Source organism: Cladophialophora yegresii (genome assembly GCF_000585515.1).
Source record: "Cladophialophora yegresii CBS 114405 chromosome Unknown aczIN-supercont1.3, whole genome shotgun sequence".
In the NCBI taxonomy this organism is placed as follows: Eukaryota; Fungi; Ascomycota; class Eurotiomycetes; order Chaetothyriales; family Herpotrichiellaceae; genus Cladophialophora; species Cladophialophora yegresii.
Window position 1 is genome coordinate 3,981,876 of NW_006913047.1, and position 26,577 is coordinate 4,008,452.

The 26,577-nt window shown below is 53.0% G+C and overlaps 15 protein-coding genes across 15 annotated transcripts; 7 read left to right on the forward strand and 8 right to left on the reverse strand.

Moving 5' to 3' along the window:
* Nucleotides 1-248: 248 nt before the first annotated feature.
* A1O7_05185 (uncharacterized protein) lies at nt 249-1,307 on the reverse strand (the record flags this gene model as incomplete). The annotated part of the gene is made up of 1 exon (XM_007759195.1): nt 249-1,307. One exon carries the CDS (start codon nt 1,305-1,307, stop codon nt 249-251), a length of 1,059 nt encoding a protein of 352 aa, XP_007757385.1.
* An 807-nt stretch (nt 1,308-2,114) lies between these two features.
* Nucleotides 2,115-2,592, forward strand: A1O7_05186 (uncharacterized protein; the record flags this gene model as incomplete). Its single annotated transcript, XM_007759196.1, has 2 exons — nt 2,115-2,168; nt 2,278-2,592. 2 exons carry the CDS (start codon nt 2,115-2,117, stop codon nt 2,590-2,592), a joined length of 369 nt encoding a protein of 122 aa, XP_007757386.1.
* Nucleotides 2,593-2,692: 100 nt separating this feature from the next.
* A1O7_05187 (uncharacterized protein) lies at nt 2,693-4,315 on the reverse strand (the record flags this gene model as incomplete). The annotated part of the gene is made up of 3 exons (XM_007759197.1): nt 2,693-3,247; nt 3,330-3,932; nt 4,010-4,315. 3 exons carry the CDS (start codon nt 4,313-4,315, stop codon nt 2,693-2,695), a joined length of 1,464 nt encoding a protein of 487 aa, XP_007757387.1.
* A 585-nt stretch (nt 4,316-4,900) lies between these two features.
* A1O7_05188 (uncharacterized protein) lies at nt 4,901-6,037 on the forward strand (the record flags this gene model as incomplete). Its single annotated transcript, XM_007759198.1, has 2 exons — nt 4,901-5,427; nt 5,524-6,037. 2 exons carry the CDS (start codon nt 4,901-4,903, stop codon nt 6,035-6,037), a joined length of 1,041 nt encoding a protein of 346 aa, XP_007757388.1.
* A 236-nt stretch (nt 6,038-6,273) lies between these two features.
* A1O7_05189 (uncharacterized protein) lies at nt 6,274-7,780 on the reverse strand (the record flags this gene model as incomplete). The annotated part of the gene is made up of 2 exons (XM_007759199.1): nt 6,274-7,245; nt 7,331-7,780. 2 exons carry the CDS (start codon nt 7,778-7,780, stop codon nt 6,274-6,276), a joined length of 1,422 nt encoding a protein of 473 aa, XP_007757389.1.
* Nucleotides 7,781-8,350: 570 nt separating this feature from the next.
* Nucleotides 8,351-9,698, forward strand: A1O7_05190 (uncharacterized protein; the record flags this gene model as incomplete). Its single annotated transcript, XM_007759200.1, has 5 exons — nt 8,351-8,416; nt 8,482-8,551; nt 8,627-8,706; nt 8,767-9,355; nt 9,433-9,698. 5 exons carry the CDS (start codon nt 8,351-8,353, stop codon nt 9,696-9,698), a joined length of 1,071 nt encoding a protein of 356 aa, XP_007757390.1.
* Nucleotides 9,699-9,918: 220 nt separating this feature from the next.
* Nucleotides 9,919-10,962, reverse strand: A1O7_05191 (uncharacterized protein; the record flags this gene model as incomplete). Its single annotated transcript, XM_007759201.1, has 2 exons — nt 9,919-10,353; nt 10,423-10,962. The coding sequence occupies 2 exons, from the start codon at nt 10,960-10,962 to the stop codon at nt 9,919-9,921; spliced, it is 975 nt and encodes a 324-aa protein (XP_007757391.1).
* A 560-nt stretch (nt 10,963-11,522) lies between these two features.
* Nucleotides 11,523-13,457, forward strand: A1O7_05192 (uncharacterized protein; the record flags this gene model as incomplete). The annotated part of the gene is made up of 4 exons (XM_007759202.1): nt 11,523-11,825; nt 11,893-12,134; nt 12,204-12,567; nt 12,642-13,457. The coding sequence occupies 4 exons, from the start codon at nt 11,523-11,525 to the stop codon at nt 13,455-13,457; spliced, it is 1,725 nt and encodes a 574-aa protein (XP_007757392.1).
* A 66-nt stretch (nt 13,458-13,523) lies between these two features.
* On the reverse strand, nt 13,524-14,714 carry A1O7_05193 (uncharacterized protein; the record flags this gene model as incomplete). Its single annotated transcript, XM_007759203.1, has 2 exons — nt 13,524-14,553; nt 14,617-14,714. 2 exons carry the CDS (start codon nt 14,712-14,714, stop codon nt 13,524-13,526), a joined length of 1,128 nt encoding a protein of 375 aa, XP_007757393.1.
* A 542-nt stretch (nt 14,715-15,256) lies between these two features.
* On the reverse strand, nt 15,257-16,980 carry A1O7_05194 (uncharacterized protein; the record flags this gene model as incomplete). Its single annotated transcript, XM_007759204.1, has 2 exons — nt 15,257-16,273; nt 16,330-16,980. The coding sequence occupies 2 exons, from the start codon at nt 16,978-16,980 to the stop codon at nt 15,257-15,259; spliced, it is 1,668 nt and encodes a 555-aa protein (XP_007757394.1).
* Nucleotides 16,981-18,546: 1,566 nt separating this feature from the next.
* A1O7_05195 (uncharacterized protein) lies at nt 18,547-20,173 on the forward strand (the record flags this gene model as incomplete). Its single annotated transcript, XM_007759205.1, has 7 exons — nt 18,547-18,676; nt 18,725-18,761; nt 18,857-19,059; nt 19,123-19,306; nt 19,358-19,700; nt 19,756-19,876; nt 19,962-20,173. The coding sequence occupies 7 exons, from the start codon at nt 18,547-18,549 to the stop codon at nt 20,171-20,173; spliced, it is 1,230 nt and encodes a 409-aa protein (XP_007757395.1).
* A 215-nt stretch (nt 20,174-20,388) lies between these two features.
* A1O7_05196 (uncharacterized protein) lies at nt 20,389-21,183 on the reverse strand (the record flags this gene model as incomplete). The annotated part of the gene is made up of 1 exon (XM_007759206.1): nt 20,389-21,183. One exon carries the CDS (start codon nt 21,181-21,183, stop codon nt 20,389-20,391), a length of 795 nt encoding a protein of 264 aa, XP_007757396.1.
* Nucleotides 21,184-21,511: 328 nt separating this feature from the next.
* Nucleotides 21,512-22,307, forward strand: A1O7_05197 (uncharacterized protein). Its single transcript, XM_007759207.1, has one exon. It carries the CDS (start codon nt 21,764-21,766, stop codon nt 22,127-22,129), a length of 366 nt encoding a protein of 121 aa, XP_007757397.1. The 5' UTR covers nt 21,512-21,763; the 3' UTR covers nt 22,130-22,307.
* A 1,060-nt stretch (nt 22,308-23,367) lies between these two features.
* Nucleotides 23,368-24,357, reverse strand: A1O7_05198 (uncharacterized protein; the record flags this gene model as incomplete). Its single annotated transcript, XM_007759208.1, has 4 exons — nt 23,368-23,776; nt 23,826-23,945; nt 24,000-24,098; nt 24,152-24,357. The coding sequence occupies 4 exons, from the start codon at nt 24,355-24,357 to the stop codon at nt 23,368-23,370; spliced, it is 834 nt and encodes a 277-aa protein (XP_007757398.1).
* A 592-nt stretch (nt 24,358-24,949) lies between these two features.
* On the forward strand, nt 24,950-26,458 carry A1O7_05199 (uncharacterized protein; the record flags this gene model as incomplete). Its single annotated transcript, XM_007759209.1, has 1 exon — nt 24,950-26,458. One exon carries the CDS (start codon nt 24,950-24,952, stop codon nt 26,456-26,458), a length of 1,509 nt encoding a protein of 502 aa, XP_007757399.1.
* Between the last annotated feature and the right edge of the window lie 119 nt (nt 26,459-26,577).

The window sequence follows — 26,577 nt, forward strand, 5'->3', positions numbered from 1 at the left end:
TTTGAGTCACGTGAAAAATCATGTGACCTATCACGTGGATGACCGCGCCCTGAAAAGTGGTCAGCCTGGTGCAAGCACATGCCATGAACCAGCATCAAATCAATTTGATGCCAACAGCAAGACTGACTCCGCTCATTTGTGCTAGACGCTTTATCAGACGGTTTGCGGACACTCCTGAGCGATGCGCCTGGTATTGTCCCTCGTTAAAGTGAGAGCCAGAACCATGATCGCGCATACTTCGGTGTCGTTTATCGTGTCCTGACGGCGTCGTCTTGGTCAAATACCCCTCTATCTACGACACAGATCGCTTTCCCCTTCACTGCTCCGGACTTGAAAATTTCGACCATCCCAGGCACTTGATCTAATCCATATACTACGTGGGTCTGGACCTTCATGTCATGCTCCGCGTACTCGGCAAGCATTTCAGTAGTAGTGTCACGGCCAGCCAGCATTGAACCCTTGACCCTGATGTCTCGAAAGACCAGGTCGAAGATGGAAATCGACGTCACGTCCGGACCTGCTACCTGTACCATGGTGCCGTGATTTCTCGTGACGGCACAAGCGGATATCAATGCTGCCGAGTGACCACTCAAATTGATTGTGCTGTCAGCACCATGGCCACCCGTGATTTTGCGCACCTGAGCGACGACACTCTCCTGGCCTGCTCGGGCATCAAGGACGTGCTTGGCGCCGACTTCCCTACACAATTCCAAAGCCCCGTCCCGAGCGTCGATCGCGATTACCTCGATCCCTTTGGCGAGAGCAAATTGGATACCCAAATGTCCGAGACCACCACCCGCCCCCACAATAGCCAGGAATCGGCCTGGCTGAACTCCGCTCGTCTTGATGGCACGATAGACAGTTCTTCCCGCACACGCGAGCGAGGCCCCATCGGCAAAGCTGATTTCATCCGGGAGCAGGCATGCGGCTCTGCTGTCTGTGACGTGGTAGTCGGCAAAAGCGCCATCGACTCCGACGCCTATGGCTCCTCTGGTATTCGTACAGTATTGTTTCTGGTCGTCGGGGCCGAGACAGTCTTCACACTGTCCACAAGGATTGCAGAGCTGCCCGCTCATTACACGGTCGCCAAGTTTGAATTCTGTCACCGCGGATCCTACCGCCGCCACAGTGCCTGCCCCTTCATGCGATGCAGTCAGTGGCAAGTTGACGGGAAACAGCCCCTCAAGAACCATCAGATCTGTGTGACAGAACGAAGCAACAACCGTCTTCACCAACAAATCAAATGGCCCCAAGGCATCAGGTCTCTGGACCTGGCGCAGTTGATACGGTTTGTTTAATTCTGCCATCATTCGATCAACTTTTTGCAACACAGCACAGAACCAAGCATGGCTTACCAACCACTTGAACCGCTTTCATTGTGGGCAGCACAGTGTCGAATCCCATCACCTTGAAAGATTGAGCTGGCGCTACTTCAATGTAATCGATGCCTCAATCAGGTTATTGTCTCGTTGAGCATTCACACTGGGATTCGAAATCCATATTACTTAATCAGCACAGTGCATGTATATCTCTATATCAATGGTACCCCCTTTCCGAGTCAGAACGAGAGATCTTAGAAAAGCCGCACCGCGCGGGGTAGTACCCTCCATGGCTGCGACTCCATCGACACGCGTGGTGTGTGGACAGAGTCGCGCTCAGGAATTTGGTGATTAGTTGAAACCGTGTGCCGAGAGCTCCCTAGCCGATATCTCAACCTGGAACCAGTCTCCTCTTCTTCCCATCTCGTTGTTGCAGCCCTGTCGGCAGGCGGTTTAATGCCATTGCTGGCCCGGTCTTTCAAGCCCCTCTTGTACCGTTGCCGGGACCTTGGTTCGCTCGGGGGCGGCTCCCGGATCTAATGTGCCGATTCCACGGCTCAAGTCTCAATATGATGTTGCATGGCGTGTAGTGCTCTGTGATGACTTGGCCTAAGTTCAAGGAAGACCTCACACAACTCCGATATACAGGAATTCGATTCTGTCTCTCTGGATCTGTCGTGGTGTTGCAAGGTCCAACGACAAGTCAACCCTGGAAATATCTGCCTGCTGCTTGAAAAAGAAATGGCTTCCGGCACAAATAATGAGTCCTCCAGCCACATGGCAGTGGGTAAGACCATGGCTGGCAAGTTCCTAGGCCAGCAGTTCTACGACAGAATCGTCGCCAACATGGTATGTCAGGTACTACCTTTCTGCTTGCTCCCAACACATCCCCCTCTGTCCATTTGTCAATTTCCGAGAAGCGTCGTCACTGACGATTGAGTCTTGGCTGGATTGGCAGAAAGATGACCTGTTCACCAAAATCAGCATGGACTACATCCACGAAGTCTGCTTCAGTGCCTACGCACGACCGGATCTCGAGTTTCGGGAGCGGTCACTGCTGAATCTCGGCATGCTGATTGCGTTGGGTCGAGGGCCGGAGCTTCGCATCCACATCCGGGCAGCTGCGAACAATGGCTTCACCGAGGAACAGATCGCAGAAGCTTGTCGGCATGCGATGATTTATTGCGGCGTACCAGCGGGACGAGACGCCCTGATAATTGCGAGCGAGGTATTTGAGCAGCTGAGGCAGGCCGGCGAGTATCCGAAGAAGTAATGGGTGGATGAGATATATCAAAAGTCAAGCTTGCCACAAATTGACATAGAACTCAAGTGATGAAAAACCCCGGCACAGGCTTTGGAAACCTTAGGATTCCTTAACGAGCACCCTTTAAATCGCCCGGCAATCCTATCAGAATTGTTTTGAGTTCCGTCCAGCTATCCAATGCATGCTTTCCAAGTTCTCGGCCCTCGCCACTCTCCTTCCAACCACCAAAAGGTAGATCTAGCGATGTCGTCGGACTAGTGACGTTGATACCCACGGAGCCCGCTTGCAGCTTCTTCGCGACCCTCAGGGCGCGCACAATGTCCCTGGTGTATACGCTGGCGTAGAGACCGTACTCGGTGTCGTTGGCCCTTCGGAGAACATCAGCCTCGTCTGTGAAGGTAGAGACACATAACACGGGGCCGAAAATCTCTTCCTTGATCAGACGACTGTTGTCGGGAGCTTCAAAAATGACCGTAGGCTGAATGTAATACCCTGCCTTGTTCTCTTTGTCACCGCCGAGTACCACATTCAGCTTCTCCTGTCGTGCTACGTCGAGGAAACTGAGAATTCTTTCGTACTGCAGGTGATCTGCTTGCGGGCCTCGGAGCGTACCCTTGGCGAGAGGGTCACCACTCACTCCGATCTTAGTAATTTCCTTCTTGACCTTTGTCGGTTCGTCACACGTTCATTAGCTGCGAGCACACTCCACAAGATCAAACAAAAGGTAAGCAGAGCCGGAGACTTACGAGTTCTATGAAGTCCAGTGCGCGGCTGTCTTCCACATATACTCTTGAGCTCGCCATGCAAGACTGTCCAGACACCACCATGATACTATTTGCTGCGTCTACAGCCGCTTTGGCAAGGTCGGCGTCTTCAAATATGATGAGTGGCGATTTGCCCCCCAACTCCAGGGTGACATTCTTCAAATTACTCTCCGCCGCAGCCTTTTTGATCGCTTTTCCAGTGGCTGTGGAGCCGGTGAAAGCCAGCTTCCGGATATCCATGTGTTTGGCGAGAGCTTCGCCGCAGGGTCTTCCGAAACCACTCAGGATGCTGAGCACACCGCGGGGGAAGCCTATCTCCTTCATGCACCTCGCGACGACCAAACATGAGAGAGGACTTTTCTCGGAGGTCTTGAGAACCATAGTGTTTCCCGCTGCCAGTGCTGGGCCAATTTTCATGCTAAGCATGAGGATGGGCGTGTTCCAGGGGATGATGGCAGCGGTTACGCCAAAGGGCTGGCGAACAGTCATCCCAAACAGTGACGGATCGCTCAGTGAGGTCTCGCCCTGGATGTCGGAGGCTCGATTGGCAAAATACCGTAGAATCTCGATGGCCCAGGGAATGGTCTAAAGCCCAAGCAGCACATTAGTAACCCTTTCACCTAGAATTTATGATAACCGAAGCTAGAGAGGAGGACTCGTACGAAGTCGTTGTGCATGGGCCTGCCCATAGTGAGCGCCTCCAGGCGCGACATCTCTTCGACGTTCTCCGAGAGCTTGTCTGCTAAGCGGTGAAGCCACTGACCACGCTCGCTGGCAGGGGTTTCCGACCAAGTCTCAAAGGCCTGGGAGGCGGATTCTACTGCATCGTCCACGTCTTCGACACCTGCCTCGTACACTGAGCCGATTTGCTTGGATGTCGCGGGATTGAACAAGTCGAACTGCTTGCCCGAGTGCGGAAGCCTGAATTCGCCATCAATGAAAAGGCGGGTTTCGAAGTCTGAAACCATCGTGTCGTCCTGACTGGTGCTTGGTCGTTTGGTCAATTCAATAGTGCTATCACGACTGGCGCAAACATTCAACTTTTTGAATTTATGAAGTCAAGTCTCATCTGTCTGTCGCCAGCCGGACCTTGATCGGCAGATATTTGTCAGCTTCGGACAGCTTCAGGCTCTTGATACCCACACTGTGCACTCCGTACAGGGTTATGAGTGGCAAGAGGCCTGTATCTTGTCTATGTGGAGCAATGTGAGTGGAATTATGAAGACTTCGTTTGGATTTCTGTAGTCCAAGATTCCTGGGGCCGAGAAGAGCCGATCAGGTAACTCGCCTGAGTCGGTATATACCGAGATATCCACAGTCCTGCGCCGACATATGGTGATCAGTCCTGAGTTCTCGACAGACAGCCGGATATTATAAGCTTTGGGGAATAGATCATCGGCTACACCAAGCGATCTCGACATTTGCATCAACCTGATGGTTTTAGCTTGATCGCGTTGTGTTGCTACCAAAGTTTGTCCTTTCTGCAACCATTTAAATCGATACCCGTCCAATCTTGTTGACATAAAGACCATTTACTGCTTTCCGATATATCAATGAAGGCGATTGTTCACGCTGGGGAGGCTGGGGAGGCGGTCTTGGTCATCGATCGCCCCATCCCCAAGCTACGACCTGGATATATACTGGTCGACGTCAAGGCGGTGGCGCTGAATCCCACCGACCACAAGCATCTCGACAATTGGCATCACAAGGGTGCGCTAGTGGGTTGCGACTTTGCCGGGGTGGTGAGCAAAGTAGGTAGCGGCTATTCGAAAGAGTGGAAAGTGGGCGATCATATCTGTGGCTTCGTACATGGTTCGAACGAACTCGAATTCGAAGATGGCGCATTCGCGGAGCAGATCGTAGTCAAAGCCGATGTCGGGCTACGGATCCCGGACAACCTGTCCTTCGAGGAGGCTTCCACGCTCGGGGTAGGCGTCATCACTGTCGGACAAGCCCTCTTTATGGAGATGGGACTGAAGCGTCCGAGTGCCACGGGCGCGGTTTCACCAACGGGAGAATGCATCTTGATCTACGGCGGAAGCACCGCGACCGGCAGCGTAGCGATCCAATTTGCCAAACTGTGAGTGTGCTGCCAAATCCTACAGGGGAAGGACTTCCGCTTCCTCCCCCGTTGCACCCCATTCAGCAGACAGAACATTGACCACTCATCCCTTAGCGCTGGATTGACGCCCATTACCGTCTGCTCGCAGCACAACTTCGAATTCGTCAAGTCCTTGGGCGCAGCGGCGGCGTTCGACTACAAAGATCCGGCTTGCGTCAGTCAAATCAAGCAGTATATCGGCCATGGTCGGGGTCCAAAGTATGTATTCGACACAGTTTCAACCGAGGCCACAGCCAATCTATGCGGGCAGGTAATTGCTCCTCGGGGATTCTGGGCGTATGTCCTTCTTGGTACGAAATTTCCGAGAGAAGATGTCCGCAAGATCTATCCTCTAGCCTATCTGTCCGTCGGTGAACGCCTCCAGAAAGGCACCCTCGAGTTTCCGGCTTCTCCACGCGATTTCGTATTCGTTTCGGAATGGATGCTGCTGGTAGAGGAGCTGTTGCGCAAGGGGCTGGTAAAGCCTCACCCATCCCAAATCGAGCACGGGTTGGAGAACATTCTCGGTGGACTTGAGTTGATGAGACAGGGCAAGGTCAGCGGCAAGAAGTTAGTGTATACAGTGTGAGAGTACCAACGACGACGGGGAGAGGTTAGCAGCGTTGTGACAAATGTAGACATCATATATAAGAATCTCGTGTCAGGCACAAGGCAGTCGTGGTGAGTAGATTCACCCATCAATACTGTACTTCGGATTTCTAGAATGTACTTAGCCAGATCGGTCTTGTCAATCCCTTACTATGACTTCCATTCGCTCTTGGACCTTTGGATCGTCCAGAGCCAAAATATTCGCCTTCTTCTCACTCAAATAGTATATCGAAAACCCTCACGGCCCTCAAGAATGAGCCCTTGTTCGTCGGCAAGCTTGTTTTGTCTGTGAAAGTGCCGCATCAGAACCAATGTGAGAATAATTTCCACACCCATACAGCCGAAGGATGCGTAGAGGCCCGGTCGGAAGGCTGGTGCGTCCTGTGTACGAAAAATGAGGGAGCCGATGACGCCGCCGATGCCGCCCATCGTGGTCTGAACTGCCACGGCGACCTGGCGTTTTGCGGCACCCGGGGTGTTGTTCATCAAAAAGGTAGCGAGAGATGGGACGGCGCAGTAATTCCCAACCACGCCGAAGAAAATTCCCACCAGTCGACTGCCGTTGTTCGGGCCCCAGCCGATGAGTATGAAACCCACAACGACCAGGCAACAGTATCCGATGATGAAAGGCCCGCGCCTCTGGATCCTGTCTGCAACTATAGCGGTGATGATGGAGCAGATAGCCGCAGCGACATAGGGCGGTGTAGCCAGACACTGGCTTGCGGCCAGGCTATAGCCAAAGCCACTAAGGATGGTCGGGGTGAAAAAGGTCATCGTATAACCTCCCGCCGTGGGAAATGTGAGGAGAAATGCCATAGCCCACACCTTCCAGTCCCAGGCGGCTTCGATTAGATGTCGACGACCCAAGGTCTCTTCAACCTCACCACGGTCTTGCCGTAGCCTCTGCAGTAGCCATTCTCGCTGTCGGACATTGAGCCAGTGGGCCTTTTCGGGGAAATCAGACACAAGGATGTAGAACGGCACGGCTGCAGCGACTGTGACTGCCCCTGGGATGATGAAGATCCACCGCCAGCCTCTGGTTCCGCCGAGCCCTTCCATCTGACTAAGTCCATAGCAGACGATACCGTTGAACCCTGCGATTAGAGCCCCGCCGGTGAACCAGATAGCCACGCGTTTCTGAGTCTCGTACCGCCGATACCAGGAGGATATGAGGTATAAACAAGCCGGCTGTGAGGTCGGTTAGTTACTACTCAATAGCGCCAAAAAGCAGGGGTGAAGGCAAGGGCAAGGCCGCAGCCGCGGCTAAACTCACATTGAAGCCGGCTTCAAACAGTCCCAGGAGAACTCTCAGTCCGGCCATTTGCGCGAAACTCTGCGTGAAACCGAAGCACATGGAAATAGTGCCCCAGCCGAGGATGAGCATAGCCAAGTATATGCGCAGACTCACGCGGCGGAGGATGCTATTGCTCGGAATCTCAAAGATGGTGTAGGTGATGAAGAACAGCATCAGAATCACATTATACTTGTTGCCCGTCAGATTGAGATCAGTCGACATGCCCACAATGCGAGCAAAGCCCAGATTGGAGCGATCGACGAAGGACAGTCCGTAGAGCAATGTCAACGGCGGTAACAGTCGCCAGTCTGCTCTCCGGATGATGCGTTGCCCTTCCTTGATGGTGACGCCACTGTCATCCCCATCGAGCTCTTCCACATGGTTACCCGAGAGGTGAACAGCGAGTTGAGTGTCCTTTTCATCCGGCATCATGCTGATTGTCATCGTCTAACGCGTTAATTAGCGTATCGGAAGCAGGCAAAACCAATTGAGTCGAATCACTGAGACAGTTGGTTGTTATGCGCCACGTCCTACTTTCCTCCTCTCGAGCTGGGGGATCATCCAAATCCGGGGAAACGATCCCACCTGATCCTAAATACAATTCCAAAGCAGGCTGGGCTTGCAGAGAGGATATCACCCTCGGTACCCACATCATCCGGCCCGCTCTACCAAAGCACTCTACCGAGCGCCGACGCCGGACCCTCATATTGTTTTCGGCTCTACAAAACTGGGGAGTCTCTGACTGTCCCCAGTTTCGGTCCCCAGGGGTTCCTCCAAACCCATGTTTTTACCCGCATGCACTCCGTACTTTCTTCATGCTAACTCCACGCCGTCGGCACGACAATCCAAGGGCTGAAAGCTGCTAGGTATCTGCCCCAGTCGCCACCCAGCAAGCCGAAGGATGCTCATACTCACATGTTTTATGCCTTGTTGGCCAAAATCCCTCTTATCCCGTTTCTGACACCAAAGTTTCCAAGAAGCATCCCACACGCCGTTGACATGGCATCCACTACCTTGCCCAAGACGATGCTCGCATGGCAAAGGCATCTCCCCAGCACGGAGCTGGTGAGACTCCCCTCCGAATCGTTCGTGATGTGGTCCAGGATACTGTGATGGTTGACTCTTGATAGCTTCGCCTAGAGGTGCCAGTTCCGACGCCAACGGGCGACGAAATTTTAGTCAAGATCCTGGCTGCTGGCGGTGAGTTCCCTGGTTCAAGGGCTTTCCTCTCATGATGCAGGTACTGACCGCCGCATCTACCCATAACGGCCATAGTCTGTCACAGTGACTACGCGTTGAAGCACATGGAAAAGCTACCTTCGGAATTTCTGAAGTGGAAACCCAATTTCACCATGGTCAGTCTGTCGACTGCGTTCCGGCAGAAAAAAGTCTCCCATTACTCATAAGGCACCCAGGGTCACGAAGGTGCCGGCGAAGTCGTGGCAACGGGGCCAGCAGCGAAGGATTTCAAGGTTGGCGACAAAGTCGTGGTCATGTGTGTCCCCGGATGCGGCGACAGCTTGACATGCCCCGAATGCTCAAGAGGCGTACCACAGATCTGCCATCAAAGTCCTCATTTTGGTGGCGGCCACGACGGCTTTTTCGCCGACTACACGGTGGTTCCCGAGCGAGCAGCAGTCTTGCTGCCGACCGGGGTGACCTTCGAAGCCGGTGCAGTGGCTACTGATGCTTGTATGACCGCGCATCATGCCGTTGTGGACCGCGCAGGAGCCGAAAAGGGCCAGACGTTATTGATCATAGGATTAGGTGGGCTGGGGTTCAATGCTTTGCAAATCGCCTTGAGCAAGAGCGCCCGAGTTGTCGTGATGGACCAACGACAGGCCGTACTGGACGCAGCAGAAGCATTAGGTGTGCCTAAGGAGGACATCGTGCCAGCGTCTGCACCTAATCCGAGCCAGTGGCTTCGGGACCACGCAATTGATGTTGATACCGTCATTGATTTCTGCGGCTTGAAACAGACATTCGAGACCGCCGTGGCAAGCGGTAAGCGGACAATTTTGCCTCCGTACTGTCCTTCTGACTTTCTGGAGTACTTACTAACCATCGAGTTTCTATCATAGTTCGCAAGGCAGGGACTATAATTGTTGTCGGTCTTCTTAGCCCGGAAATATCGTTGGCAACAGGCACAATTGTCCGGAAGCAACTCAGCATCTTGGGAAGCTATGGAGGTACGATTGACAATATTAAAGACTGCCTCAATCTCATCCAGAACGGGGCACTTGTCCCACAGATTTCCAGAGGGAAGATGAAAGACTTCCCTACCATTCTGGACGACCTTCACGCCGGCAAAATTGTAGGTAGAATGGTGATGCTCCCCGAATGGTGACACTCCGGGACTAGCACACAGAGTTCGGTGGGAGGAAACCTAGGACTATCTACACTATAACATCGTCCATCAAGAGCCTTGACATCAAAGGGTTTCAAACAAACATCGACGCATCAAACCCATGTTACTTTTTGACTCACGTCCCACAGATGAATCTGCCATTGTTGTCTGAGGATCTCTTGTTCATTGCGAAATGCTGGAAGTTCATCATGGCTTCTCCTTAACATAGCGCATCCCAATCCCTTGTCAACATAGCCTGTTTGGTCGACACCAGTTCTCGTGGATTCAGGCCAAGATCTTCAATCGTAACAACCTTCTCATCTCGGAGCGCCCAGAGAGCCTTACCCTCATGCTGCCACCACATATACATGGCCGCCATCTCGGTGGCCCACACCGGCCATAACTTCTCATAATCTTCCATAGAGATCTGAACGTGAATGGCGTCCTCCCCCGTAGCTTCACTCCACATCTGCAGCATTCCGGCGGCGGTGGTCTCCTCAACTGCGGCCACTACGTGCCTGCTACCGAGTTTTGCTGGTCCCTGCTGTAGGATCGCCTGCACGACGGGACCGACATTGTCTTTGTGTGATCCTACGAGCGTGACGGGGCATTGTGGGGACCAAGGAACCAAGTGCACGTATTTGCTGGTGGATTTCTGCATGACGAGGAGGTTAATCGACCGGCTTGAAATCTTTCAAGGGGAGTTCATGATCAGGACACTCACAATTGGCCGCGGTGTCACCACGGGATATTGGAAATTGTCACCATACAAGGGTAATGTCAGACGGGTGGTCTTACTGAAGAGACCAGGCAATTCGTTCTTGATGTACGCGTCGACACGGCCCTTGCCACAGAAATGAGGAATATACCACTCTTTGCCAGAGATGGCTTCCGAATCCGGCAGGGTGCTCCAGATGTAGTGATCCAGCTCAGGGACCTCGCTTGCCGCGCGGGCCATGTTGGTGCCCTGGCCCTGTTCCCGTACACGAGCTTCTTCGATGACGCCAATTTTAGAGAGTAAGCCCGGGTAGTTGGTCACGGCAAAGATGGCATTAGCTCCGGCAAAGGCAGCCTGAACCGAGCTGTAGTCGTCCAGATCAGCGGCTACCATTTCTACCCCCTGAGCTGTCAGTCTCTTGGCCTCAGCACCATTCAGATCACGAGTGATTCCACGAAGCCGCCACTCTGTATTTCCCAACAGTGTTGCTAATACGGAGCCACCTTGCCCACCAGTGGCACCAACGACGACGAGAAGTTTCGTCATCTCAAGGTCGTTTCCAGATTGCTTCGCGTGGACGATGGTATGAGTGTGCACGTTGGATGTAGTGAGCTTGATTGGCGTCTCCCTACGTACCTAGAGAGAGCGAATTAGCACGATGAAGCAGATGTCATTGTCTGCAACGACTCTGGGAGATGGGATTCAAGTAGTCCCTCGGCACCTCGACTATTGATGACTCGGCCGATGGCGCCGCGACTTTGGTATTCGGCAGATCCAGATCGCGGGCCGGACTCGGCACTTGAAGGACGATTGATCCCCTCTGGGTCATGATGAGAGCCTGGTCACGCAACGACAGGAGCACGGCGTTGGACGCCGAGGGCAATGTCACCAATGGTGGACATTAAAAGTCCGAGTCTCGAGATGGGTGAGGGTGGCCGTGGTCCGTTATTCGTATAGGATTAGTCCGTCTTGCCGTCTTGCACAAGTGTGCCGGACTTCATTCCTTCCAGGCTACCTTCTCGTCTTGCATCGTCCGAAGGTTACCATCAAAAGGTTCCTAGTGGTGATCTCTCGGAATGCTTAACAGTGAGATGGATACAGCAAGCATGAACGGACCTCCTTTGTTCGACGGCAGTGGTCCTATACCCGGCAACGGAAGCGTTCTTTCTGACGAGATCCACGTCGCTCTCCGCGATGTCCCTGCGTGGACGCCTGAGAGGAAGCTTGATGTTATAACCATCGGAGCTGGCTTCTCGGGGCTGATTTTCGCACACAAGTTGCAGCACCAGTATCCCGAGATGCAACAGCTTGTCAGTCACAAGATTTTCGAAGCGAGGGACGATATTGGCGGGACCTGGCTTGTTAACAGATACCCCGGCGTGCAGTGCGATGTGCCGGCGCATATCTACGTACGGTCTCCTTGCTCGATCGTTGGACGGATTGAATACCTTGAAGAAACTAATGGCTTTTCAATAGGCATTCCCATTCGACCCAAAAGCTGATTGGACTAATTACTATGCCACTGGACCACAGATTTATGAATATATGCGAGACACGACCAAAAAGTGGAACCTGGATCGCGACATCAAGTTTAACCACCGAGTCCTCGAGACGGTGTGGCAGGAGGAAAGCGCGAAGTGGAGGGTCACCGTCCAGAACGGTGGTCAAACACTCGTTGAGTATGCTGATCTTCTGATATCTGGACAGGGCGTGCTAGAGTGAGTCAATATATCTTGCTTGACGTTTTGATTCGGACAATCAACCGCGAACTAACCATTTACTACCAGTAAGTGGAAGTGGCCTGAAATCAAAGGCTTTGACCGCTTCACAGGCCATAAGTGCCACTCGGCCGCCTGGGACAACGAATTCGACTATTCAAACAAGACTATCGCCGTCATCGGCAACGGGTCTTCTGGGGTTCAGATTATTCCCCAGCTGGCCAAGCTCCCTAACACCAATGTTATCAGTTTCCAAAGAAGTCCCAACTACGTCTATACTCCTTTTACCCCGGCAGCTTTACTCGGTGGCGATGACCCGAGCGCAAACCCTGAGTACTCCGAAGCCGAAAAGAAGAGGTTTGCGGAAGAAACTTACGCGCACCGAGACTATCGCAAGAAGATCATCCATCTCATCAATTCAGGTTTCACGCGGGTAGGTGTAAAGATACTATCCTACGCCCACTACTGTCACACGGAAGTTACTAACAAGTACCTAATACTACATAGTATGTCAAAGGCTCTCGACTCAATATGGAAGCCCGTAAGGCAGCCAAGAAGCAGATGGAAGAGATCCTCCAGCACGACCCGGATCTATGTAAGAAACTCATTCCAGAATGGAGTTTGGGATGCCGGCGAATTACGCCTGGGGAAGGCTACCTCGAGTCCTTTCTCAAGCCGAACGTTCAGCTCGTTATGAGTCCAGTGGCTGAGATGACAGAAGATAGCTGCATCGCCGGCGACGGCCGCTCCTTCAAAGTCGATGTAGTGGCCTGCGCAACAGGATTCGACGTCTCCAACAAACCTCAATGGCGAATGATCGGCCGCCACGGCGTCGACCTCGCTGAGGTGTGGGAAATTGACCCCGAATCGTATCTGTCAGTAGCGGCTCGTGACATGCCTAACTACTTCATGTTCTTGGGCCCTAACGCAGTCGTGGCCCACGGATCCATCATTGAGGCCATCAACTGGACCGGCGACTATGTCGTCAAATGGATCCGCAAGATAGCGACGGAGAATATCAAGTCAGTCGTACCTAAGGCACATGCCGTCGACGAATTTATCGCCTATAGCGATCAGATTCACAAGACATTCGTCTGGACGGATAGCTGCAAGAGCTGGTTCAAGAGAAATACTACGGACGGCCGAGTCACGGCGGCCTGGGCGGGCAGCGCTTTAGTCTGGAAACAACTGATGAGTGAACTGCGCTGTGAGGACTTTGAGATTGAGTATCGAAGTCCTAATCGGTGGGTGTTCTTGGGGAATGGTTTTACGAGTTTGGAGTTGAACAGACAGAATGATCTGGCCTGGTATGTAGAGAGATAAAGGGATACAGGCTGCTCATTGATTTTTCTAGTCTGAATCCTGCTCATGAACGGCGGCCATCCAACGTCACTTATTCGCACTCTCGACCGCCAGTTGGAAATCCTGGAGGAAGCACCAGCGAAGCCTGTCTCCAAAATTACCATCTTTCCAATTATTTGCTGAGGCAGGGAACATGGGAAACCCGTTCTGGAGAAGAGCTGGGTCGTGGGCGATGACGACCAGGACATTGTCGACGCCGTCAAACTCGGTCACTCGAGAGATGGTGCTTTGACAGTCTTCGTCGTTGTGAGAAAACCCCTTCTTGACAGTGTAGAAGGGTTTATCCGCCCTCCTCTCGTAATGCACCGCCTGGAGCCACGAACCGGGACAGACAGTCAGAGAGCTTACGGGAAAGGGGGACGGGTCGAATTGTTTCGGCAGCGGCAGATACTCCGTGGGGCGAAACTCGCCGCCGTGATGGCATGAGTCTCCACCCATGAAGATGAATGTGTCGTCGTCCGAGTTCTGCGAGCCTGTCGCAGTGACACGCGCCAAAGCGCACAAGTGGCCCACCGCGTGTCCAGGGGCGTTCAGAATGTAGAAACTTCCATCCCCGAAATAGTCGTGGAACTGCAGTCCTCCGATGCGCGCCTGGGAAGCGTCAAATTCTAGTTCTCTCAATTCCCGCCCTTCGTAGTCTGATTGTCGGATCGCCGAGTCCTTGTTTTCGGGGTAGCCCGGCAGAAAGGCTGCTTTGAAGCCAGGCCCGACCACCAATGCCGTGCTGCCGGGGAAGGTGCTGGGATCCCCAATGTGGTCATAGTGCCAGTGGCTCCAGATGAGGGCTTCAATCTCCCCATCCGTGACCGCGATGCCATTCTCCTGAAGGATCTCGGCGACGTTCTTCTCCACCTCTATGGCAAGGTCGTGGTGCTTGAGGAGGCCCTGTACGAGTGGGGGGAGATTCTCCCAATCCTTTCTCGTGCCAAGATCATACAGTATCTTACGTCCCGAAGGATGCTCAATCAGGAACGAATATGCCGGGCACTGAAGTAAGTCATGGCCAGGAATGGCCGGTTCGAGGATCATGGGCGCGTGAGCGCGCAGTTGAGAGGTACTGCGACGTCCGAGTAAGCCCAACGAATACCGCGGCGGGTCATCAGGTTCACTTGCGACTCACCTGTCGATGATGCGGACTGTCACAGCATTGTTTGATGGTGGGATTCCAAGAGACGGCACTCTCTTTGGAGCCGCCAGGAAATCACTATCCATGGCCATGATGATGGTGTGCCTGTGTTGTGGTAGGTTTGGTATTTTGTGAAAGCGTGATTGATGTTCTGTTTCTGGTTGAACCTGTATTGGACCAAGATGTCGAAAACTGCCGGGTTAGAACGCTTGAAGGATTGAAATGGTTTATGATGGTCATTGATGAATTCCCACCTTCTTAGCTCCCCCACCGCGGTCCTGAAGGATGGAACCTATCTTCAAGCATACTGCCGTCCTCCTTGAACCGGAAGTCGGCATGAGACAGAATTGAGTCCTGTGCCGGAGGCTGGCGTCAGGCTTCTGAAGCTCGGCCCGCAGCCAGGACTTAGGATGATTCAACCCCGCCGGCATAACAATAAAAATAGCTATTCGACAAATCGGCTATCAAGACAAAGAGGTGTTTACGGCACTTTGACTTTAAATTCGTATCCAAAGAAGCAGAAAGAGCTGCGGACGAAGCTCCTAGGTCTTTTCCGGGTCTGAGATTGTAACGTCCAGCAAATAGGGTCTTGAAGAGAAGAACAACCCCTCCGTGGCCAGTCGGATTCGGCGTTTCAGAATGCTTCATCCATAAGACTAGGACCATCCCCAAACATATTCAATCGGAAATGGTCAAGGTAGGTCTGAGACTCGCCATAACTCCATAAAAGATGTTCGTCGCCCAATGGCAGCATCATATCACCAACGTCTAAGACGTCGTCGATACTCGGGTGTAGCAAGGCCATGTCTGGGCAAATATCCGGGGGAAACGGGAACATCTCCCTGTGTCGATATGCCCGAGGTGGCGTGAAGCCGGACTGTGTCGTCTCTGCTGGGTCCGAGCTATCTTGGTGCTCTTGCTGTTGTTCTTGTTCTTGCGGTTGTTGTTGTTGCTGCTGTTGTTGCGGCTGGTGGGCAGCCTGCTGTTCCACCAAGTTGCGAATGCGTCGGATCGTGCCTAGCAAAACTGAGGCGGCACCCCATCTTGGAGACATACGCTCAAGGGCTGAACACAAGGTAAGTAGCCCTTCTTGCCGTTTAGCCCTTCTCTCCGGATTACTGGTGCGATGATATATCAGGGGGATGCTGGCGGCCATGGCATAGAAGGTCGTTGTCGATGACATCAAGTTCAATTCGTCCCAGCAATCTACCTCCTCGATCAACCGTGTGACAAATGCAGCAGCGATAATAGCAGGTAACGAGGTGGACCACTGCTCATGACGCTTGATAGATAATGCTTCAACAAGGATGATGGCTACAGAGTAGACCATATGCAACTCAGAAATGGATTGTCGATACGGTCGGCGAGATCCCGTCTGGTCAAAAAGACAAATCTCCTCTGGCAATTCCGCGACCCAATTACAGAGCATGTCAGTGAGACCCTCGATGACAGCTCCAGTTGTGGGGAAGCCCCGGGCGCCAACATCAGCTATCTCACCCCAAACAGCTATCACGCCGGCATAATGGACAAATACCAAGCTAGAAATATCTGCTCGGTCAAAATCAGCCGCGCTAGGCATCCTGGTATCGTAATCAGAGCGACGCAAGCCAAGCGGACGACCGAAGCAGGCGGCCTGTAGTCGGTCTGCGTTCTGCGCCGATTAGATTGGGTAGAGGAAAGGAAAAGTTTGCAGGTGCTTCGACATACCATGAGAGTCCACCACAGACGACGCAGCCGGCCAGCGTCTGGTCGGTTGGTATATGTAACTTCCTTATGCAGCCCCATTTGCACTGCCAGTCGGATCGCGGTGCCGGTCCATTGCCAGGGACAGTCGAGACTAGACGAGTTCGACGGATTGCCGCTCCAGCATATCAACAAACAAAGAGCAGCCAAACTGGTGACGGGGTCTTGTTCATGGTTGAAGAAGAGCATCATTTTTGTCTTCTCGTAGAGGGATTGGGACAGTGCCAGGCCACCCGTGCTTGACGAGGGCCGCATCAAACTCCCCGCCATACACACAGCCTGTTTCAACAACGTTGGGCATTCAGGGTCGGCCAAATGTGCACGATCTGCCACAGGATATCTGTGGAACACGTTCTGGAAATAGGACTCTGTCAGCGCCGCCAGGAGCGGTGGCTTGGGTAGAACATCGGCCTCTACAAACTGCAACGCCGACCGGGCCTGTGACGTGAGACGGGGCTGAGTAGCCGTTGTCACCTCAACGTCCTTCAGCGCATCATGTACCAGGAGCGTATGAGCGCCAACGAAACTCGAGGACAAATTGGATTTGTTCGAGGGAGGGGGTGGGACCACGACGTCGTCTCCGATACCGTCAGATGCCGTGGGCGATTGCACCATGGCGGCGCTAGGCCCGACGTCGACGGCTTCTGCACGACTCTGCTCGTTTTCTGCCGTAGGCAACGATGATGACTGCCATAATTCTGCCATGCGACCGCTGCGAGGCCCTGTCCTCACCACACACTGAAGGCTACCCCGCTGACAGTTCTGGCATTTGCCGCCGAGGTGATTCTGGAGGTCGCATCGCACCTACGTCGAATAAATCAGCCAGGTCTAGTTGGAGCTGCAGTCGCAGTGTGACGCTCACCTTTCGCGCGTGACAGGCAACACAGACAACCTGGGCTCGGTCTCGGCGCACGGGAGCCATCTCTCGACAAACCCTTGGTCTGAAACGACGGGGACGGGGAGAGGGTTAGGTACTGAGTCAAGGAATCACGCCTGTCTCTTGTTTGAAAACCCCACTGACAAAGGAGAAGAGGTGATTTACGGGGTACGCACAGAACCCTGGCAGCAATAGCCCATGGAGCACCAATATCACGGGGGTTTGGTTCTGGGGACCCCTCAATAACCCTCATCAGACCATCCGTCTGTGTGAGCCGAGCTCTACAAGAAGCTATGCCGATTGGCCACAACGGAAATACTTCGGAATGGCGGATCAAACGACCGCAGCCGCAGATGAATGGGTGATCGACCGTGGTTGCGTACTGCAATTTTTGGTCCTTTCGTCGATCTTGTTAAGCCTGTCTCGTTTCAATCTCTCCGTCAAGGTGCATCCTCCCCATCAATATGCAACATGTTGCTTCTATGGGTGTTGCGACGATGAGTCTGAGCTCCTACAACAAGATCTACAGCTGGGCTCTGACGCGGTTGAGTGCAACTGGAATGTCTTCGACACCCGTCAGCACAATCGTGACGCTGTAGATGCAAATGGTTGACAGAGTTCGCGCATGCATCTTCAGAATCACGGCAGCTCATTCCATGACCTGCTGTGTTCCTTGAACGCATACTTCAACCACCCTTGGTGTCCGACCACGATGGGATGAGGCAGAATCTGGTGACCAATCCGGAGCGCGGTGCCCGCAGCCAGATTCTACTCTTGTGAGGCACGCAGCACTGCTCCCTTGCACTTCGCTATGCAGCTGCCTCTACCGCCCTACATATTGAGCTTCCCTCGAGGGTGAAGCATCCTGGCAAGCCAGGATCCAGCCAGTCCAGGGCGCACCACACCAATAATGGACGCCCATGCTTGAATTTGCTTGGTTATCGCCAACAACGCCAAGCATCGCGCCATAGATCTTGTTCATCACGAATGGCATCCTAGTAACATAATGCCGTGTTGCTCGCCTGACTCATTCAGACATGCATTGATCCTATACCCTCTCCCTCCTCTAGGTCCCTGAATGATGATCACATTTCACCCTAGGGTGGGATCATGCAGCTACCCGGCGGCAAGCCGAGCAAGCTATTCAATGACGAAGAGTCGACCGGCGCAGGATCTGTGCATTCCCCGCCATGTACTCGAGGCAGAGTTGTGGGTGAAAAGAGTCAAAGGGAAATCCTCTCGCACTCAGGTAAGCTGCCTTCGAGGAGTCCTGTTCTCTGCAGATTCCCTCTTCCATATTGGCCATGAGATTCTTCTCAATCTTCGTTCTCGCCTGTTTGGTGTCGGTAAGCGCAGCACTGGTGGTGAAGCGTGATGAATTCGAAAACGGACAGCCCATCGATACAGCAGCTGGGAAGGGAGCTCCGATCACTGGTGAGTGTCTCTCACTTTCGTGGACCTTTCCTGACATGGTATCCATAGGTGGTACGAACCATCCGATAGACGTCCAAAACCCAGAGTAAGCTCCACTGATGCTCCGCCCCATGCATCCAGGTGTGCAGGCCATTCTGGAACTGTACGTACTTGTCAGCGAAGGTTCTAATGGCACTGCAGCGGTCTGGGGAGACAATCCACGGATGCCGGATACGTGCCCAACTTAAAATGGCCCTTCTCGCTTTCCAAACCCAGACTTTTCCCTGGAGGCTGGACGCGTACGCAGGATGTCAATGATTTGTCCCATAGCCACGACATTGCGGCCGCTCAACAACACTTGAAAAAAGGAGCGTTGCGGGAGTTACACTGGCACAAAGTCGTACGTAGCCGCAAAGTTTGCCACATCAGACGTCGTCGACTGACACTCCGTGCCCAGGCTGAATGAGGTTTCGTCTACACAGGTTCTGTTCTAATCTCGGCTGTCGATGCTGATGGAAACTATCAGCTCGAGAAGCTGGGTTTTGGAGACATTTGGTACTTTCCGAAGGGGGTCGCACACACCATTCAAGGTCTTGATGATGAGAATGAATACCTCTTAACTTTCGACGATGGAGACTTCAATGCCGTTGGGTAAGTACCACATCTGGCAGACCGCCGACCATGATGCTGAGCAAAGTACAGAGTCACCTTCATGGTCGATGACTGGTTAGCTCACACGCCAAAAGCGATCATTGCAAAGAACTTCGGCCTGAATGAATCCGTCTTCAAAAACGTCCCAACTACGGATCCATATATCCTGAATGGGACCTTGTCGAACACCACCATTAGAGGACTCAACGCTCAATTGACTGGCAACTCGTCGTTCGTCTACCGCACGCTTGAGCATGACTCCATCCCTGTCCCTGGCAACGGAGGCACCTTTTACAAGATTGATTCAACCAATTTCCCCATATCCAAGACGATAGCGGCCACCTATGTCACATTGAAGCCAGGAGGACTCCGGGAGTTGCACTGGCATCCGAATGTATGTAATGTACTGGGAATATTGGCATCAATGAGCTGCAATAACAAGAAGTCAGGCAGAGGAGTGGTTGTACTTCCACAGTGGCGAAGGTCGGGCAACGGTGTTCATCGGGAATGCCAATGCTCGGACTTTTGATTTTCAACCGGGCGATACTGCAGTCTTTCCCGACAATAGTGGTAAGCCCTGGACATCCATCCACTCGTCAATCAGTTCTTCGAGGCCGTTTATGCTGACCACGAGTGTCTATCTCTAAAATCGCAGGCCACTATATTGAGAACACGTCTGACACCGAAGACCTCGTCTGGATCGAGATCTACAAGAGTGACCGGGTTCAGGATATTTCATTGACACAGTGGCTTGCTCTTACACCAGCGGACATCGTGGCCAATACCTTGAAGATTGACCTCTCCGTGGCACAAGGACTGAAGAAAGAGAAGCAAATATTGGTTGCGGCCAATATTGGTACGAGGTGAATTGCCAAGGAGACAAATGGCCAAGCTTTGCGTTGCTGCATGAGGGTGACTGTTCCATAGCCGAAGATGACAAATGGATCGTGAAATGCAGTGGCATTGATTCTTCCCAAATTGGTACCATCTCGGAAGCCCAACCCAACCTCCACCACTTAAGTGGCAATCAGCGCTCTCTGTTTTAATGAAAAAAACGGAGAGCAAAGGCGGACTGGCCGCCATTACTGCATGGGCTCCAGTATCTCCCTGGCAACCCTTGCACACTCGTTCACGATGGCCGTCTGGATCGCCGGGCCCACTGATATTCTCGCGACACCGAGGTTCGCCAACTCCGGCACTGACAAGCCATCCTTCTGTCCAATGCCGAACATCACACTTAGCCTCCCATTGAACTCTTTGACCAGCCTCTCGACTTCGAACCGATGAAGACCGCGCCTCGCGCCTCCACCCCAGACGAAGACCGTCGTGGCACCGGCGTCCAGATATCTCTTGCCGCGGGTGACAACGTCGTCAAGTGGACCACCATACACGAGCGTGTCGCATCGCGCGTTGACGACAAAGTCCTGCAGGCCAAGGTCACCCGCCACCTTCATTGCCCTCTGCACTCTTTCTGCCGCCATATCAACAGGGAACATCTCATGGGTCTCCTTTCCGCAATCCTCGAGATTGATCCCGACCGCGCCTGCCTCCTCGATGGCTGCTCGAACGGCCTCCTCGAGCCTATCTCCATACCCGTCCTGCAGGTCCACGGTTAGCGGTTTGCCATACTTTGCGGCGACGCCTCCAATGGTCTTGGCAGCAGTGATGTTCTGCTCGATGGTGAGGGCGTCGTCTTCCACGCCAGCAGCACGGGCGACAGCGTAAGAGGCTGTGGCTAGGGCGTGGCACGAGGGAAGTGCTGCCACGATACTAGCAGACAGGGGGTCGTAGACGTTTGCAAGAATAAGAGGCTTTCCTGGTTGCTGGTGTAGTGCACGAAATGTGCGTGCAAGCGACTTGAGGGCCGCAGACGCCATCTTGATATTGAGCTGGTAGTAGCTATGGCTACGTGGTAGCCAGCTCTCCCCTCTTCTAGAGTAGGGCGATGCCTCTCAGTACTCACCATGAATCACCTGGGGAGAATGAGTCAGTCAAGTAGATGTCGCCGAGAGTATTAGCACCACTGAAGATGTACTCCGCATTATGATTTAACTGGGAAGGTATGCCGGCAACGCCAAGATGACGAAGATCACTATCACGTGAGCTGGTTAGTTAAGCTGCCAGCTCCGCCTCTACTTCTCAGTTCTCTCCACTCGTCATTGCACAAATCAAAATGCCCCGACTCAGTACCATCAATGCCGGCATATGGTCCCTCTCTCTGTGACTGACGACCAAATCGTTCTCCTCTGCCAACAGCACAATCTCCATGAGGGATAATTGCTTACCGACGACTCGATTGGGCGCAAGGTGATTAAGCTCGCCGAGAATGTCGTGGTAAAGTTCGGACTCGGGGTGACTCGCCAGGAGGCGTGTGCTCAGCGCCTTGCGTTCGAGAAGGTCATTTGTGAAGCTCTCCGAATTCCGCAGGTCTACCGTTCCATCGAGAGACCAAAGTCGATGCGCCTCTCAATAGGTTATCTCTTGATGGAGAACATGCACGGAGTTTCTTTTGAAGGGAAGGACTGGAATCACCCGGATATACTCTGTCGCGTGGTGACCGCCCTTAACGCAGTCAACTCCATCTCCGGCAGAACGCCCGGCTCGGTATCTGGCGGGGAATCACACGGTTGCCTATGGCCCGAAGATGGTTCCTGGACAGCATTCCACAACAGTGACGACCTCCAGTGGTACCTGAACGAGAGACTGGTGCATTTCCAGAGCAATGTCATTATCCGTGAGGCAGATCTTCGCCTTTGTCATATGGATGTGGCACCACGAAAGTTCTTAATCGACTCGCAGAACAGGTTATGGCTTTTCGACTGAGCGACCGCTGGCTTTTACCTGCGCTCCTTCGAGCTATGGTCCATTGAGTTACTCGAAATGTTGTTGGAAACATTCTGGACCGCAACTATTGCAAGACTTGAAGGCCACAGCGGAAGGGCTACAAGGAGTGGAGAATCTGACACTGGTGTACAGATGGAACTCACATTTTACTACGTAGAGACCCTTTTCCCTGCCCTCCGCTGTAAAGTGAAATAGAGTGACAGTGCCACGACCAGAATTGACATGGAATAAGACAACACGGCTGCGACGAGACCGATCTCCTCATGGCCGCTATCACCAAGAGTCCTTAGCTATATTGTGTTCACACCCTAATACGCAGCCAACACCTGTAGAAGTCATCTCGTAATTTTATCCTTTTTTCATCCGTCACCACCCGTAAGAATGCCATGACTTTACTGTTGGCAGGAAGATCATAGTCGAAGTTCTTGACAGCACTGAGAGTAAGACGGCTATGCGTGCTTCAGTGGCTCCCGAAATCGGTCTTTCCTTCGCAGACATGTTGCAACATACTTTTAACTCAGAGCTAAGACAGAAGTCGGTCATACTTCCATCTATGTTATTCTTTACGCATCTTTATCTCTATGTTTATCCGTTATCATTCTCGGTCTGGATAGGTACCCATCGACTCTTGATCACCAAACACCAATGAGCTCCGAATCGACTCCAGGGCAGCCAGTGCACAAGTACTACCTTACGTGACACGGGATAGTGGTGAGAATGATCTCCAACGAAGCAGCCGATGCTCGGATCACAATCCGATGGCCCTCGAGGCAGGGGGGAGACACATGGACCCAGAAATGGACCATGTCGACTGCCGCTAATTTTAGACCCGGGTGGAGAGGTCAGTGCGCATACAGAATCGCAGATAAAAGTCAAAGACGAGGATAAGTGCAAGGTGTGTGTCAGGAGGGAGGAGTGTGAGTGATGGGGTGAGTGCAAGGTGAGGTGGGAGGTGAGTGTATATAAAAGCGGCGGGTCAGGGTGAGTCGCACGGGAGCTGCGAGCATTTTCACAACGCTTGTGACGCCAACCAAGGTGTTTGTGGATGTACGGAGTATTCAGCTCTGAGTCTCTCTTTGAAAGAATCTCACCTCTGCGACACTTGGACTTCGATAACTCCCTTTAACCGGCTTCAAAAGCGAGCAATTTCTTTTCGCTCGACTCCGCACTATCGTTTGTCCTGTCTTCGATCGCTGCCATGATCTCGACACCGCTACTCACGGCACGCCTCTTCCCTCCCTCGTAGCCTTTGCCATCTCACTCTGCGCACGGTCTTCCGCGTACCTTTGATATATTGGGAGATAATGCTCCCTCTCACTCATCGTCTCATTCACAGAATCTCGCGCTGCGACCGCATCGGACCACTGACGCCATCTCTCCCAAAGCTTCTCGTCGTCGTCGCCGCCTTGACCTGGCTCAGGTATTCCTAGCCCACCCTTGAAATGGTCGAATACCCACATTCTGCTCGCCCACGGCGCCAGAACGACATCCCCAAAGCTGAAATCTTTGCCGGTGAACCACGGACCTTCCGGGTCGGCGTTGGAGATCCATGTCTTGATGGCGTTGAGGAGCTCCGAGCGCGCACTCTCCAAGGAGTACGGGCTCTTCTCTGTATGTTGCAGGAATCTGTGACGGTGAGAAGTCGTCACAAGGTATCGCCACAACGTACACGTACCTATGGTAAGCTGGAAGGATTCTGCTGGTGACGTGGTCGACCCAGATCTTCATCCTCGCTTTTGCATACGGTTCCTTTGGCCATAAGGGTGTCTGATTTGGATACATCTCGTCCAAGTATCTTCTCTCGTCAGCTGGGGACGCTCACTCTAATATAGCTAGCTTGTTGGCGTACTCGCAGATGATGTTGGATTCAATCAACGGCTTGGTGGTCCCATCTTCTTGTGGGCATCCCAACGTCGGTACCAAACCTCTCGGATTAAGCTTGAGGAAGCTTTTCGGGTAGGCTGTCAGCTGTCGACCGCTGATAGATCGAAATCGACAAACCTTGGCTCCTTGTTATAGGGATTGATCTCAACATATTTGTACGGAATGTTCTTCTCCTCGAGCGTGATCCAAGCTCTCTGCACGAACGGACAAAACCAGCCTGAATACAACGTTATAGGCTCATCTTTCTGATGCGCCGCAACGATCTTAGCTGCCGGTCCTGTTGCTTCGGGGTAGATATCTGCGTCGGGATGAGCTGAGCCCATGCTTGCTTCTCTGAACGCGCTGTCGAGCACGCAAAATCACGGTTTGAAGAGATAGGATGGGGGCTCAGGTAAGTGTTATCTACGATGTCCGTTACGAGTTCTACATCGATGCCATCATTAATAATGATTTGGAGAATCACGACGACGCAATATGTCCTTGACGAACATGTGCGGGGTTGACGCGATTCCTGCGCATTCCACCTTTTGTGTGGGATCTGCGGTGTCGATTACCTTTGCACCATCAGGCGATCCTCCTTAGTCGATCGGACGCGAGCCTGGGGCTCATGTTTACTGGTTGCGACTAGAAGATGCATGTAGAACGCCGGAGCTGTCACCTCCAAGGGGAGAATGATCTCACTCCCAGACGGGCAGTGGTACATATGGAGCGCACGTCGAGGCCCTGCGTATGATCTGCCGTTCGTACGAAGCCGCCGATATCTCCGTATGATGCCCAAGTGATCCAGCAGTCACAAATCTCGTACAAAGACTTGGGTTTATATGGCCTTGTACTAGCGGAACGGAGCTGATGATCGAGGAGCAACCAGATTAACGGCGTTTTCTGTTCTAGATTCTCCCTCTGGCTACGAGCACTATGCCTCCCAAATTCCCCGAACTTTTCAAAGTCCGCTACTCGTCGGTCGACGCTGACCCCTCTCTCAAATTCCCAATCCACAATCCAGCGACAGGCGAAGTAATCACACATCTCCAGGCTGGGACCCCGGAGGAAGTCGACGCCGCCATCCAGGCTGCCCAGAAAGCCTACGAGACAGACTGGCGGTGGCGCTCGCCCGCCGAACGAAGTGCTCTCCTCTTCAAATGCGCCGACGCTTTGGAGCCGCACAAGGACGAACTCGCCGAGTTACTCTGCCTGGAGAATGGCAAGCCGAAGCAGGACGCCCTGGCCTTCGACATCAATTTCCTGGTTAGCATTTTTCGGTTCTTCGCGAGTATTTGTGATAAACTGCCAGGCGAGTTTTACCAGCGGGGAAGTGTGAATGCAACGGTCATCTATGAGCCGTTTGGTGTTTGCGCGGGGATACTGCCGTTCAACTGGCCACCGATCCATTTCGGTGGAAAGACAGCCCCAGCGTTGGCCGCGGGCAATGTCATGATCCTCAAGCCAGGCGAGCAAGCTCCCCTGACGGTGATCAGAATGTGTGAGATCATCTCAGAGGTGCTCCCGCCGGACGTGGTTCAAGTTGTACCTGGCTTGGGACCGGACGTGCCTTCAGCGCTGATCAAGCACGATCTGGTGAAGATGGTCTCCTTCACGGGCTCAACTGTTGCCGGTGCCAAGGCAGCTGAAACAGCCGCAAAGACGGTAACGCCAGTGGTGCTTGAGCTCGGAGGTAAGAATGCCTTTGTCGTGTTCGACGACGTGGAGAACCTCGACCGCGCAGTCGGATATGCGCTGGAAGGAGCATTTTTCAACAAAGGCGAGGCATGCACTGCAGCGTCTAGGATCCTCGTTCAAAACGGCGTGTACAAGCCATTCTGCGAAAAGCTCGCCAATGGTGTGCGGGAGCTCAAATCCGGAAACGGCTTGGACCCGAGCACCCATCTTGGTCCTCAAGTGACCAAAACACAGCAGGAGAGAGTGCTGGGATACCTGCAGAAAGCAAAGGATCTTGAGAAAGAGGGAAAGGCCAAGATCGCCGCGCAAGGCCAGTTGCCAGACGACCCGGCGTGCAAAAATGGCTACTTCGTTCCGCCGACATTGATCACAGATGTGACAAGCGATCTAGTCATAGCGCAGGAAGAGATGTTCGGTGTCCTCGTGACTGTGACGCCCTTTGACGACGAGGATGAAGCCATCGACATTGTCAACGAGTCCAAGTACGGCCTCACCAGTATCATCTTCAGCCAGAACAACGAACGGTGCTGGCGCTTCTCCAAGAAGGTGGATGTTGGGTTGGTATTTGTCAACAACTACTCTCGCAACATACTCGGCGTACCGTTTGGAGGCGCCAAAGAGACGGGATATGGGAGGGAACACAGCATTGACACGCTCAAAGAATGGTGCCGCGCCAAAGTCATCACCCAGCCAAGCGGGTTCGGGGAGATGCCACGGTGGAGGGCTGTCAACGATGTGTATCAGTGAGGTTACGGGATGTGTATTAGTAAGGTTGCGGGATATATATTAGTAACGTTACGGGATATATGTTGATGAGGTTACGAGGTATATATTAGTGAGGTTACGAACATATGTTAGTAAATTAC

What these genes read in the sequence shown, in the direction of transcription:
- A1O7_05197 (XM_007759207.1), top strand. Translation starts at nt 21,764, where the DNA reads ATGCGCCTCTCAATAGGTTATCTCTTGATGGAGAACATGCACGGAGTT.